General features: G+C 40.1%; 1 protein-coding gene across 5 annotated transcripts in view; it reads right to left on the bottom strand.

Moving 5' to 3' along the window:
* Positions 1-15,740, bottom strand: part of plch1 (phospholipase C, eta 1) — a 79,861-nt gene that overhangs the window by 56,558 nt on the left and 7,563 nt on the right. For 4 of the 5 annotated variants that reach the window (XM_082181337.1, XM_082181333.1, XM_082181336.1 and 1 more), the window contains exon 2: positions 14,051-14,162. In XM_082181337.1, coding sequence (XP_082037463.1) covers positions 14,051-14,129 — 79 coding nt within the window. In that variant the 5' untranslated portion in view covers positions 14,130-14,162. Of the gene's footprint in view, positions 1-8,319; positions 9,069-14,050; positions 14,163-15,740 lie in introns of those variants that run through there. The other variant, XM_082181334.1, reaches the window with a different exon arrangement.

Below are 15,740 nucleotides of genomic sequence, written 5' to 3'. Positions count from 1 at the left end.
TTCCATCTCTCCATTGCCAGCTGGGATGTAAAAACTTTGATGCTCAATATCTCAGAACTACCCTAAACGGAGATAGAACCTTATAATTCTAAGCTCACGAAATGTCAACCTTTCTCACAATGCAATCTCTAGCCGCTGACCCTAACCTTACCCATCACAACTAAGTGCCTAACCCGACCCCTGACACTAAACCGACCCTTCACCTCATTATAACCTTATCCCTAAAACCAAGTCTTGACCCTCAAACAGGCCTTTAAAGGCTCTCAGAGAGTGAGGACCGGCCAACATGTCCTCACTTTACTCTCTTTGTCCTCACTCCAATGGTCTAAAACTCAAACTGGTCCTTACAAAGATAGTTGTACAAGTACACACACACACACACACACACACACACACACACACACACACACACACACACACACACACACACACACACACACACACACACACACACACACACACACACACACACACACACACACACTTAACTAACCTCTGACCTCCCACACCAGACATGTCAAATTAGCCAGAGCAACTTTTCTCTATTTACAGAGATGATAAGACTAAAATATAAACACTTTTAATAGGCTTACCAAAGTAAATCAGGGTAAGACAAAAACACATTTTGGAAGAAGGATTGATGATATATTGACTCATTTAATCTGTGTTAATAAAAAATAAAATAAAATAAAAGTTAAAATATGTTTTAATTTGTGTACATCTCAATGAACACCATAAAACTGTATCATATTCATGCATTACCATCAGCCAACCAGATGTCCAGATCAGCATCAGTCTCAGCTACTGAAAAGCCCATAACTGTGAAGCCCTAATAATAAGCACTGTTATCTTGATCACCACCAAGATCATCATGAGAGATCAGGTTAGATTATAGCCAGAGCAATAACCACATATCGCCTCGCGCGCTTTCCACCAGAAGAGGATAAAAAGACGGAGCCACTGCCAAGTCTGTTTGATGGTTTAGCAGGCCTGTCATAGTGTTCACAGCGCTGTGAGGCAGGGGATCTGGATGGGGAACATGTCACACACACACCAATAAAGCAGATTAAACTGTGTATGTGCACAGTCTGCACTATAAATACCCAACAATATCTCTGTGCATGCTCTGTGCTCTCATTGTTCAGTGTCAAATATCCGATCCCATTCTCACTTCAATTTCGACTCTCTTCGTGCATCGAAATCCAAAGCGTTTTGCTCTTGATTAATTAAACCAAGCTCCAATGGGACAGACAGGAATGGGGCACAAAGGAACAAATGCATTTAAATAGGACGCCATAGCTGTGCACCTTCTCATGCAGATCTCTCTGAGACTTAAAATAGCCCAAAAGCTGGTTTGTTTACATTTGTTGGAGAGCGCTGCATTTTAAGCCATCTGTTCCCCAAAACACTGTCAGTTTCACACCAGCAGATTCAGCCAGGTAGACTAGCAGGCAGAGAAAGGCACACGCCGTCATTCTCACACCCTCTCCTGGGCTCTGAATCCCAGAGTAGATGTCTTCCACTATTTCTGAAAGGTGATAATAGGCAGAGCATCCTTTTTTTTTTTGCTCTTTTACAATTGACTCTCATATCTGATGCAATGTAGTGGTAAAAACACAAGCTCACAGATGTCAGTCTAATGAACATGCAAGATCATTTTAGGGCTCTGAGCAGGGAGTAGGAGGTTAGTGATTTCAGCCAAACTGACAGCTGGAAAGCCATTAAACAATAAAGAGCAACAAGACAAATTGACTTTGAGACCTGTATCATGTGTCTGTGGATGAGGAATACACTCATTAATACAAATGCAGACAAGCTGATGTTATGATATTTGCGGATGGATGGATGGATGGATGGATGGATGGATGGATGGATGGATGGATGGAAAAATAGGGAAAGTGAGCATGAACAATGAAATATCCATTAACTACACTGTAAAAAATTATATTATCAAGATTATGATAATATATATTTTTACATTGCTTTAACTCACCAAAATAGGTTAAGCTATGTTTTTTCCAATTTTTGTAGTATGTTATACAAGTTTCAACTAATTCCTTAAAGGGATAGTTCACTTTAAAATGAAAATCTGTCATCATATACTCACCCTCATGTTGTTTCAAACCTGTATGAATTTCTTTCTTCTGCTGAACAGAAAGGAAGATATTTAGAAGAATGTCAGTAACCAGGCAGTTTCTGGGTCCCATTGACTTCCATAGTAGGAAAAAATATATAGGCTACTATGGAAGTCAATGGGACCCAGAAACTGTCTGGTTACTGTCATTCTTCTAAATATCTTCCTTTCTGTTCAGCAGAAGAAAGAAATGCATACAGGTTTGAAACAACATGAGGGTGAGTATATGATGACAGAATTTTCATTTTAAAGTGAACTATCCCTTTAAAGCCAGTTTAATGTAATTTAAGTTGAAATTACTTAAACAACCAAGTTGATCCAACTTTTTATTTTTTTTCAGTGTATTGATACAAATGCCGACAACTGACATGATACACTATCCATCCCTGCACACACACACTTACTCTTACAAGAAAACGTCTCACCTATATATGCCAAACGACACTTCTGTGGCACCGCCACGCTGCCTCCAACATGGTAGAACCTACGGGCCAAAAGAGACGCCACGTTGGCATTGGCCGAGCGCTCTGATGTCACGAAAAAGGATCCCGAGACATCAAAACAAAAAAGTGACCGCTCGAAACTGAGTGTCATCCTTAAAGCACTTCCTCTCGCTCACTTCCCTTAAGACTGCGAGCCGAAATCTCCCTCCACATCGAACGCCCACTTCTTTACCCAGAACCCCTCACTCACTCCACCCTCTCTTTGGTCATCTATCTTCTATCCCGCTAGCTATTCACGTGGAGCCTTTGAACCTTTGTGACAGTAAAAAGCAGTAGCGAGCAGGGATTTACACAGAATAGCTAATGTATTGTTGTGGGGGGAAATGTGCATGATGGTGAGGCTTTGAACAGATGTGTTTCTGTCCTAGAGGGTCAAAGTGAGCAGCATAAGTAATAGAGATGGAAGAGAAAGCAGATAATATTAATGGTATGACATAACATGAGTACAACTGACTGTGATCCCACAAAATCCGATGGGCCTTTTTGTCCTCAAAAAGGACATTAGTGTTCATAGGTCACATAAAACCATTGCAGCATAAAGACGTTAATGCAGACAGAGAAAGATGTAACTTTAAAAATATCTAAAATGAGCTCTTTGACAAACCTAAGAGGAGGGATTTAACTTCCAAACGTTGGTGGATCTCTCTCAGGTCCAATGCCGGGAATTGAGCTCATGGAGCGCGAGAGTACCGGAAAAGAAGCCACTAATTTATTGAAAACTCCTCATATCATCAACTGAACATCCACTATAAATCATTCAGTCTCAAAAGTTGCAATATGAATGCATTTCTCCGAAGTCTCCACATTTTCGTGCCCTCCTCGTTTTCTTTCAGTCGTCCTCCTCTCTTTTAAGCTGCACATGCTAGAGTGAAGATGAATTCATCCACATATGAAATTGTATTAACCGTTGCTCTGCTTTTTGACCTTTGTGACCTGACCGCTGGTCAGATGCAGGAAGATGTCCATCTCGGACGCAGCGGGCAGAAGGCCTGTAATGTGGCATTTAAACTCTCTTGACTCCAAAGACTCTGTTTGAGGTTAGACAGATTACCGGTAAATGGACAATATTTGTGCAGGAGAATCTGGGTGCTCTACTCTCCATAGCAGGACAAACCGCGTATATCTTCTGGGAATAAGCGGACTGTTGGGTCTCTCTGCGTATGGATTTTAAAAACTGGTTATTTGATTCGAGAAACATTATATAGAACACTCTTAAGTTATTCAACTTGGCTATTAAAGGTATAGTTCACCCAAAAATGAAAATTCGGTCTTGAAAACTTGTGCATTATATTCAATGTCTTCTGATAGCTTTGTGTGAGATCAGACCAAAATATAAAGGGGTCATGACATGGGATTGGTTTTTTATTTTATTATGTTCCTTGATGTTTACTTATAATATTAATAAAGTTTTTTTTGCAAAAAAACTAACAAAAACAAATGTAAATGTAAATGTGGAAAAATTATTATTTTCAATCCTCATTTTGATCCTCTGTCTGAAATGATCAGTTTTTAAGGTGCGGCTCCTTTAAGGCTTGTCAGTAGACAGCCACTGTTATGATTGGCTAACGTCATTGCATTGGAAACAGTATCAACAGCCATTCTGAAAATATTATACATATAAAACAGTGATTTACAAAAGCATTATGACGTAGAAACTAAACGCACATCTGTATACTGTATCAGTGTAGACAGCATCAGTGATTATAATGGGTTCTATTTTCTTTTGACATGACGCTCACATCCAGTGTAGGCAAAAGTCAAACGCTAAGCGACTGAACGCCAATGGGCGGGGCCTATAGTGCAATGATGTTTAACTCTTCGTCGATGTCTTGCTCTGGAGGCGGGCATATATGCAAATTTATTTGCCCATGTGGCATCACAAATCCCACAAAATCCACATGGACCATTTTTGGAGCTTGATTAAATATATTCTTTGTGTATAATGAGGAGGAGGATGTTTTAAGATATGAAACTTGCAGTTACAAAGACCTCTTATTTGTCAAAAAAATCAATGCAAATTTGATTTCTCATGTCATGACCACCAGGAGCAATACCAGTTCTCGTTTTATTTATATTTAAAAAAAGCTAACAGTACATTCTTCAAAAAGTCACCTTCTGTGTTCCATGGAAGAAATTAAGTCAAATGGGTAAAGAGCAACATGAGAGAGGGAAAATAACTGAATAAAAAAAAAAGTAAAAAAAATTCTATTGAATTTACATTTTTGGGTGAACTATACCTTTAACAGCAGTGTGCTCTTTTCATAGAAGTGCCAAAAGTAAGATTTTATTTCTTCTATTATTGTGAAAACCTGTCAGGGTATTCAGAAGGGTACATCTTGTGGGAGTATATGGGAACTAATTAAAGAGCGATAGCACCCTTGTGGACACTATTGGAAACTGGCTTCTTGCAGAGCACTCTTGAGAGAAGGCAGATCCCCAACATTCATGCACCAAACGGTGGATCCAAACAAAGAAAACAACCACTTATCGCATCTTCTCTGTCTTAATTAGACGCAACTGATATAACTGCCTTTACTCATTCTGCACCACCATGCTTTCAACAGGAACCCCACTGAGCCCCCACAATCCATCAGAGCCAAAATAACTGTGCAGAATCTTAATATATTCATGACTGCTGCTCTGACAGCATTCCCTAGTATTGACATCAAAGAAACACTGTTAGGCAGGCTGGCGTTCGGGGAGATGCTCAGGAAGGTATTGGGCCAATTGGGGAAGCCCCTCCCCTTTGCCATTTCCCTTTAACCAGCCCAAGGATGGAGCAGAGCTGATATGGATATCTCACAGAACAGAAGCGAGTACCCCTGTGAACTGTCTAATCTCCTCCACCTCAGAGAGAATGGCCATGGAGATGCATTGAATGGAAATGTACCACCAGCTTGGCTCTAATGGTGCTTGTTGTGCAACTGAAGCTTATTAGGTTATAGAGTGGGAGGCCTATGGCTACATTCAACATCTAAATGAAAAATCCTGTCCATTATCTTGAGCTCACTACTCTTGATGGCTTACATAAAACAGAAATGGGGCTACTGCACATCCCAAAAACAATCTCTTGGTTAACCTTTATTTCACCAAGTTAATGGATAATTAAAGGTGCCGTAAGTGCGCTTCTTAAAAGTGTATAGAACCGAGCAGCACAACACAATTGCAGCCAATCAGCAGTAGGGGGCGTGTCCACTCATGATGGGGAGGAGAGTGACCCAATCAGCAGTAGGGGGCGTGTCCACTCATGATGGGGGAGGAGAGAGTGACCCAGTCAGCAGTAAGGGGCGTGTCCACTCATGATGGGGGAGGAGAGAGAGTGAGCCAATCAGCAGTAGGGGGCGTGTCCACTCATGATGGGGGAGAGAGAGTGAGCCAATCAGCAGTAGGGGGCATGTCACTCATGATGGGGGAGGAGAGAGAGTGAGCCAATCAGCAGTAGGGGGCGTGTCTACTCGTGATGGGGGAGGAGAGAGTGAGTGAGCAAGAGGGAGATTTGAAGAAAGACTGTAGAAAGAGAGATGGCTGAGAGACATTACAAAAGAGAAAATGTTATGGAAAAAGAAGGGTTATGATCAGGCAAGAGCTTTAGGACCCGAGTAAATATTAGAAAAGCTTTCCAGTGCTGAAGGGACCGAAGCGGGAAGGCCTGAAAACATGCGTGGTACTACTACTACTACGTGAGTAATACTGGTTTTGCTATGTTTCACAGGAACAAAATATGCTGTTGTTGTAATGTTAGCTGTAGTAACAGGACAGTTTTCAGTGTCGTTGTTTGTCTGGAGCTGCTGGCAACTAACAACCAACTCTTGCTTGTATATTTTCTTGTTTATTTTTTGTTCTTCCTTGTCGTTCGTTCATCATCTTCGCTTTATTTTGCTTGGCTTCAGCTATAATAAAGAGACATGCATGTTCATGCATTTCAGGGGCGAAGCAATGAAGGGAGGGGCGTGTTTGTTTGGATTGATTTCAAATATGTTTCTCAGAAATCGCTAACTGCACCTTTAAGATTGTGTTTTAAAATGTACAGAATTACACTGAAATCTACACAGACAGAATGGAGCAATGACAGCAAACATTGAAAAAAAATTGTAAGACGAAATCTAAATCTATTAAGTTGAATGAACTATTGAATGTAAAAAAGATGACAACCAAAGAAAATAAATTAAATCAATGTTTACACCATAGTTTAGTATGAGCAATTGTTAATATTAAACAACAAGAACTTGCGATGTAAAGTTTGGTGGTAACGGCTGCTGAGCATGCTCAGTTTGATCACTGAATAATTGATTGCACTTGAATAATTCGTGTTTTTGGTCAAAACACGTGGCCTTATGATGACTTAAATGTTCGTTATAGATGATGTAGTGTTTTGGATTATATTTTGCTGTAAAAGTTGTTTCACCGTTAGCGTGATTAGTGTTCTCCTCGGTGAAGTTTCTTCCATTTCACTGAGTATATTGTTTTGGTGTATTAAAATAACTCTATATAACCTTCTCAGTTTGCTCAACAAACTGATACACAAGACAAACTAAGCAAGTTTTGTGTCACTATCATTGTGGATCCACAAATAAAAACCAAATGTTTTAATTTACAGAACTTATGTTTGGAAAGGAAAGGAAAGGAAAGGAAGGGATGTACGTAGGTGAGGTCTGAAAATAAAAGGAATACTGCAGTGAATCATCATTATCTGAGAGGAAAAGCACATTTTTTACATGAAAGACCTATTTTCTCTTTGCGGGGGAGTAGCAAACAGTCACTGCAGTCAAAAACATACTTGAACTCACAAACCGAGAGCAACCTGTTGGCATAATATTCCCTATCAAAGAGAATCCTTCGCCAAAGTCTCCAAAGGAATCATTTAAGTAACTTCGGGTTACAAAAATTGCAGAAAAGCGCCGAAGGAAAGGTTCACTCCTTCATAAACACCTTTACGCTTCATTATATCAAGCATCATATCATCTCAGGCTGGTGCAATAATAGCAAGGGATATTACAATAGTCCTCAAATGTAACACTATACAGCCAAAATTGACTTGGTTTTGAAATCAAGTCTAAAGCAAGAAGCAACACATAAATCTGTGTATGTGAGTATTACATCTTTGATTGCATTTTATATAATTACTATTTAGTAATACCAGAATCGCTGTCAGACACCTAAAACCCCATTCTAATAAAGAAGACTTTCAAGGCTGGGGTAAAAATCCCATTCCATTTTACTGCTCCAAAAATACAGATGGAAACGCTCTTCATGGTGGAGCGTAATGGTTTTAATACAATTAGTCTCACAAAGAGACAGAACGTCAATTATAAAATCAGAGCATTAAGTTTCACAGCTTGGGAGCTAAATAGATGGCAAACATTCAATTAGCCAAAGCCTGTAGATTCGTGTTTTGGAGCGGCTTCCCACAGAGGAACAGCATTCCGATGCAGAACCCTGGACAGCTCCTCTCACACAGCACTGGAAGTCATGCATGCACAAACCCAAGACCAGCACAAACACACTAACACACGGGCTACATTTGGCATGTTTAGTTGCATCATATGACACTTAATCTAAATCTAATTGGTTAGACTGAATAAAGTGCCTTAATGCCGAGGGCGCAATTGCATAACGTGCACACATGCCAGAAAATAAATCAATTATGTGACTGATATTTCAACAGCGTAATGCATGACTCACCCTTCTCAAAACTGATATTTTTTAAAACTTCCAGCTCCGCCATTATAGTTGATAACAGGTAAACACTGCATTAAGACCGAATCTGTGCGGCGATCAGAACACAAGACGCGCGCTTCGGAATGCAGGTGTCACTGCACTCTTCCATTAAACATATCTGTGATATCACTCCCTTCATCGGGAATTTCCAATGCAGTTACGTTTTAATAATCAGTTCCTGGCTGTACATTTTAAAGAAGTCATTTAAAGAAATCCATTTGATGCATGTAATCAAAGCGCGCGGAAAGGAGCTCTCCAATCTCAGTGAGGCGCGCGCGCGCTCCTCTTCTCTCACTCGCGCTCGTTCCGCCTCATGCACAGTGACTCTGATCTCTGCACGCGCTTCTTTTCGGCACATATTATTCTCATGCTCGAGGGAGGAGGGAATATGAGGGAATATGAGGGGAGCTGGGTGTTATGAAGGCGATTAAAGGGTCGGACTTTCTTATAATTCAAAGTAAACGCACATTACTGGAGGAGTCGTAGTTCACCTGAGGCGCAAGTCATTTTGTCTGGAAGTTAAAGTGGATAGTTAACACTAAAATCCTGTAGTTTCCTCAAGTCGTTCAAAACCCGTATGACGTTCTTTCTGTCATAGAGATTGCTCACTCAGGCATCATTCACTTCCATTACCTCTTTTTCTAAATAATGGTGTCTAAGACTGTCATTCTGCTCCACTTCTCCTTCTCTATCACACAAAAGAAAGAAAGTCATTCCAGCTTGGAACAACATGAGAGTGAATATACGACTGACTATTTGATGTTCTTCAGCTAAATGTAAGGCAAACTGGGTCACTTCTTGACAGTGAATTCACAAAAAAAAAAAAAAAAAAAAAAAATGCTGGGTTGTTTTTTAACCCATGTTTGGGTTAAATATGTACAAAAACTATTTTATTAAAAAAATTATACCAACAGTTGGGTTTGTCCATATCTGACTCAAACATAAAATATTACATGTTATACATGCTATAAGAAATGTCCCAATTTAATTGACATCACCCTATTTGCAGGTATTTGAGAAACAAAAGATTAAAATACCATCCGATTTAGTTTTAACTCACGTTTCCGTGATAATAAATGAACTTTCTCATCACGTCATTACAGATGAATGCGCATTGACGCACGCTTCAGAGCTATTAAGCGGACGGTTGCTAAAAGATTAATAAGTCATAATGCATTTCTCAATCTATGTGCTAGAATGATGCCGCTGACAGTGAGAGGAAATATGATGTGAGAGAATTACACATCAACACATAATGGCACTACATTACACAATTACCACAACTGCCAAAGAAGAGATAAACATTTCTTTCCAATGCTTGACTTAAAAAGCACAGTTCACCCAAACATATCCTGTCATTATTTAATCATACTCATAACTTCTTCCCTATGCGAAACACAAACAGATGTTTTGTAGAATGTTCAAAAGCTCCAAAACGGAAAATTTTTACATTTACATTTATGCATTTGGCAGACACTTTTATCCAAAGCGACTTCCATTGCATTATCCTATACATTTATACATAGGTATGTGCAATCCCCTGGGATCGAACCCACAACCTTGCGTTGTTAACGCAATGCTCTTACCGTGTGACACTTTTGTCAAACAGGTTTTTTTGTTCCGTTTCGGAGCTTTTGAACATTCTACAAAACATCTGTTTGTGTTTCGCATAGATGAGAAGTTATGAGTATCAGTGTGACAGCCACGCTCACTATATGTTTTCACTGAATGGGAACAAGCAGTGTGAACATTCTGCAAAAACTCTCTGTTTTTTGTTCTACAGAGGAAAGAAAGTCAAAGGTGTGTAAATAATGGCAGAATGTTTTTCTATTCTTTTAACGGCTCCTTTTCACAGTAATTACATTTGCCGTAATATCTGACAAACTGTAAAATCAATGATTACGGTCGTATCCCATTTATTCCACTGAAATGTTTACATCTGCTAAGGACTCCATCATGGCAGCACAACAGGAGCAGCTTCCATCTCCACCATCACCTCTATCCACACTAAAATGGCTGTTAATACGGCCTATTATGCTATTGTAAACGTTCCTAATTTGTTTTATATGTCTCCTACATTAGGTTTACATGCATCCAATGCCAAATAAAACTTTAATTTGATAAAGGATTTGATCTTTCTAAACCCCGCCTTTCCAAGAGTCTCCTCTGCTCTGATTGGTCAGATGGTCCAGTCTGTTGTGATTAGTCTACTCTGCTCTTATTGGTCAGATGCGCCAGTCTGTTGTGATTGGTCTATTCTGCTCTGATTGGTCAGATGCTCCAGTCTGTTGTGATTGGTCTATTCTGCTCTGATTGGTCAGATGCTCCAGTCTGTTGTGATTGGTCTACTCTGCTCTGATTGGTCAGATGGTCCAGTCTGTTGTGATTAGTCTACTCTGCTCTGATTGGTCAGATGCTCCAGTCTGTTGTGATTGGTCTACTCTGCTCTGATTGGTCAGATGCTCCAGTCTGTTGTGATTGGTCTATTCTGCTCTTACTGGTCAGATGGCCCAGTCTGTTGTGATTGGTCTACTCTGCTCTGATTGGTCAGATGGCCCAGTCTGTTGTGATTGGTCTACTCTGCTCTGATTGGTCAGATGCTCCAGTCTGTTGTGATTGGTCTATTCTGCTCTTACTGGTCAGATGGCCCAGTCTGTTGTGATTGGTCTACTCTGCTCTGATTGGTCAGATGGCCCAGTCTGTTGTGATTGGTCTACTCTGCTCTGATTGGTCAGATGCTCCAGTCTGTTGTGATTGGTCTATTCTGCTCTTACTGGTCAGATGGCCCAGTCTGTTGTGATTGGTCTACTCTGCTCTGATTGGTCAGATGGCCCAGTCTGTTGTGATTGGTCTACTCTGCTCTGATTGGTCAGATGCTCCAGTCTGTTGTGATTGGTCTATTCTGCTCTTACTGGTCAGATGGCCCAGTCTGTTGTGATTGGTCTACTCTGCTCTGATTGGTCAGATGCTCCAGTCTGTTGTGATTGGTCTACTCTGCTCTGATTGGTCAGATGCTCCAGTCTGTTGTGATTGGTCTACTCTGCTCTGATTGGTCAGATGTTCCAGTCTGTTGTGATTGGTGTATATCAGAAACGAAATGCTTGTTACCATATGTGAATTTCAGCTCTTCCTCAGTGCTTGTATACACAGTGATACGAACAGTAACGATGGCTTTGTTTTTACTGCATCAATTCAAACACGAGTCCTCATCCTTAGGAAGTGCACGCAAAGTGGAAACAACACGACATGTTGCTTCTCAGCTACAACTAGTGTTCGAGGGCGGGGCAAAGCAGACATTGAATCTATTATTTTCTTTTAGGAGACAATAACTTTATTTTTTGTGCACTTTGCAGACCTTTTACATTCACAAACAGCTATATTACACACTGCATGAAAGGTCATATTCCAAAAAGCATAATGGGGCACTTTAAATATGCTCAGTGATGTACCAAGTTGAACACACTCAGTGTTTGAACTGGCGAGCGCGTCGCTGAAGCCTCCGTCACACTCATCCATCACGCCACACCAGTGACAGATGGAAATAAAGCAAGTCTGGATCTCATCGCCGATTCCTTAGAGGGTTTCATATTCACAGCATGTAAATAAGCCGAATATGCTTCTCATCTCCAGACTCTGTGTGTGTGTGTGTGTGTGTGTGTGTGTGTGTGTGTGTGTTACTGCCCTTAAAGTGCTGAACGTCAAAGAGCAACTGAAAAACAAATAGTCTAAAATAACCAATCAAATTCCCAGGAATAGATTGCAGTGGATCCCGATATATGTGAGTGATGCAGGTGTTCCCAGAGCCGTAAAGTGGTTTGGAATAAAGCTGATCCGATCAATGTCATCTGAAAAATGTTATGTCAGGACAATGTGAGGTTTCCCGACCTGCTCTATTCATGTATTGAGTGGCAGATTGGGCTGGCCATGCATTACTGGGGGAATCTTAGCACTAATCAAAGTATACGCTGACACACGACACAAGCAGCTCTCGCTTTTATTATACACTACCTGATTCACATAATACCTCTAGCATTTTCCAATAATCCACTTTAACTCGATTTTCACTTAATCTTTACTCATTTTTTTCTCTTTCATTCCCATCTCCTCCTTCATCTAGAATTGCACTAGCCATCTGAGACAAACGTGCAAGCGAATGACAATGAAACAGCGAGAGCGAGAGACACAGTCTGAGAGAGGGAGAAACTGGAAACCAATGCAATATAAAGAAGGACCTGTGGAATTGGGAAGGAAACACAGGTTTCATAAGATTAAATCACTTGCTTTTTTATTTTCCAGGCAGGTTGATCCATCTCTGGCTTCAGGAGCAGCGAAAACGTTTAAAGAAAGAGAGTAAATTACTGCAGCGGTTCAGCAAGAGCCAGACAAAAGCTCCCTTCAGAGTCAGACAGACAGACGTCTGCAGTTCACATCATGCATCAACCGCCCAGACACTAGACAACAATCCTGTCTCTCTCAGAGGAATAAACACATCGCATGCCACCACACAACTGCATCTCGCTCTGGTCAAGATATGGCACTGGAATATATGGGTATGGTAGGCCTACTTAAGCATTTACACAGATTATAATGATCTCGAAACGGGTCACTGTACAGTAAACTTGGTGATGGTACATATACTGTACAGAGAGATTATAGCTAAAGCAAACCCAATCTATATATATATATAAACTCAATCATCTAATGTACCTTCCATCAGCAAATATATTTTAAGCATAACACCTGTTACAATTGTTGCTTATAAATGGATTACATTATATAACCATATATATATGGTTCTTGTTTTGAACTTTCAAAAGATTCTTATCAAAGAATCTTGATAAAAAAATAAAAAAACATTTTACAAATCTCAGATCTCGGACTTTTGAACAGTAGTGTATTAATCTATAGAAGCTCCGTGACTTTCCCATGACATTTTAAAATGTTATTAACTTTCATGGGAAAATATATTATTATATTCATTAAATTTTCCATTTAATTCCCAGGCCTGAAAATCCTAACATGATAAAAAATTAAAAAGATGACACGATAAGTCACCAAAAAAACGAGTCGGACCATCTATACATTATCTGAACTTTCTTGGTTAAACCATAATAAAGCTAATTTGCATGCAAACCATTTAAGCATCTGATCGACATCCAAATATCTGAGGCATAACCTTTAGCGTTTAATAACGAGAGATTATTTCCAGGCTCTCAGCACATATTCTCAATATTCCCTCCTCTTCTCCCATCTCTCCAATCTCTCCAATCTGTATGTGAGCATGCTGGACAAATTCTTTAATTCTTCAAACCATCTGTGGCTATTTGTAGAAGGAACTGTTGTAATATTTCTGTCAGGCTGTCAGTTTTGTGTTCAGTGATGTGGCCTTGGGGACACAGTCCCATTTAAACAAATGCCATTAAGTCAACGAGGACTGATCTCCTTTTCCTTTGTGTACCGTGGGCAATTCCCAAACACTTCAGCGCTTTATCATCCTCGTGATGTGAGAGACAGCACCACCTTGTGTATACCAGTCCCAGTTGCATTTGACGGTCAAGCAATCAAAGATCACCTTTCACATTTCCTGAGATTTGGAACAGAGCCTATATTATCCTCAAATGACCATGAAGAGTCTGATTTAGTTCTGAACGACAATCCATATTGCAATATATCCATCAAACAGGCATAAACCTACCATGGAAGATGCTGTTGTCAGTCAGAAAATGACGGCAATACTGTGGGCTTCCGTGCTTGTCCATCTTCCTGTAACTCATAATGGGATCCAGGAGGGATAGAGAGCGGAATATCTGTAATAGAGAATAAAGAGATGTTATTACATATACAATATGGCTTATCAAACAGTATTACATGTTTATTAGAATATGCATGATGACACTCATGTGACTGTAAATGTTTTGACCCATGCATGTGCTGGAGGTCGATGTTCGGTTTGAAGCCTGATCACACACACACACACACACACAAGTCTAACCTATCGTCAGACACTAAACACGCTGATTGGAAATGACAGGTGCAGTCCTGCAGTTTCAACACTGATTGTACTGATGGGATTACAAAAGAGACTGTGGAGACAGAGAGAGAGAGAAACAAGAATGAGACGGAGTGTGTATGTGTGATGGGTGGAAAGATCTTCGAGAGGAATGAAGATGCCCTGAGGTAGTTTAACACACATCCACTACAATTATAAATGCAGAATACATTAAAGGTGTGAAACGATAAGCTGTTTTTAAAGGGTTAGTTCACCCAAAAATGAAAATTCTGCCAGTAATTACTCTCCCTCATGTTGTTTCAACCCCGTAAGACCTTCGTTCATCTTCAGAACACAAATGAAGATATTTTTGATGAAATCTGAGAGCTGGATCACTCCTCCATAGGCTTCTCTGTTATTGAAAATGTACTTTTTGTGCGCAAAAAAACAAACAAAAATAAAACGACTTTATTCAACTCTTCATTTTCTTCTGTGTTTCTCTGAGTGAGTTCACGTAGTGTAACAGCGCAGCGCTTCTGGGTTGTACGTCAGAACGTAGGCTCACTATTGGCCGACGCTGGTCATGTGTGTGATGCGTGTGATGCTGGCCAATAGTGAGCCTCCGTTCTGACGTACAACTCTCGTCGCTTGATAAACTTAAGGTTGAGCCACTGTAGTCCATACCTGTCAACCCTCCCGTTTTCCCCGGGATTCTCCCGTATTTTACCTTGCTATCCCGCTATCATCCCGTTTAAATATTTTCCCGTATTTTTTATCTTTCTATAAAATTTCAAAAAAAAATCCCACTGGGCGCAAACCAGTTAAGCAGAAATCCCGCCCTGCAGCTAATTTCATTGGTTAAGATTACTTAACCCCGGTTACTTAAAGGTCCGCTGAAGTAGTTTGGGGGAAACAATTTGCGCGAAGAAGAACAGCAGCATCCCGAGGATGGACGAACAAGAGAGAGACGGCATTGGAGAATATGTATGTAATGTATTATGTATGTGATACAGAGATTATGTATTTATTTATGTTAATATCTGCGCAATTAATGTGTATTTAGCCTCCCCCTCCCCCGTTCAGATCTCCCGTATTTTGGTATGCAAATGTTGACAGGTATGCTGAAGTCACTTGGACTATTTTAAACATTGTCTTTACTAACTTTCTGGGCCGGCAAGTTTCAATAACAGAGAAGCCTATGGAGGAGTGAGACAGCTCTCAGATTTAATCAAAAATATCTTAATTTGTGTTCTGAAGATGAACATAAGTCTTATGGGGTTGAAACAACATGAGGGAGAGTAATTACTGACAGAATTTTCATTTTTGGGTGAACTAACCCTTTAAAGATGAAAAACTGTGGTGTAAAATTATGTGCAGTGCCACCTCTCTAATCTTC

This window comes from Leuciscus leuciscus, assembly GCF_965113295.1.
Source record: "Leuciscus leuciscus genome assembly, chromosome: 10".
NCBI lineage: Eukaryota > Metazoa > Chordata > Actinopteri > Cypriniformes > Leuciscidae > Leuciscus > Leuciscus leuciscus.
The sequence above is the reverse complement of the archived record's forward strand: the minus strand, read 5'-3'. Positions and strand labels throughout refer to the sequence as shown.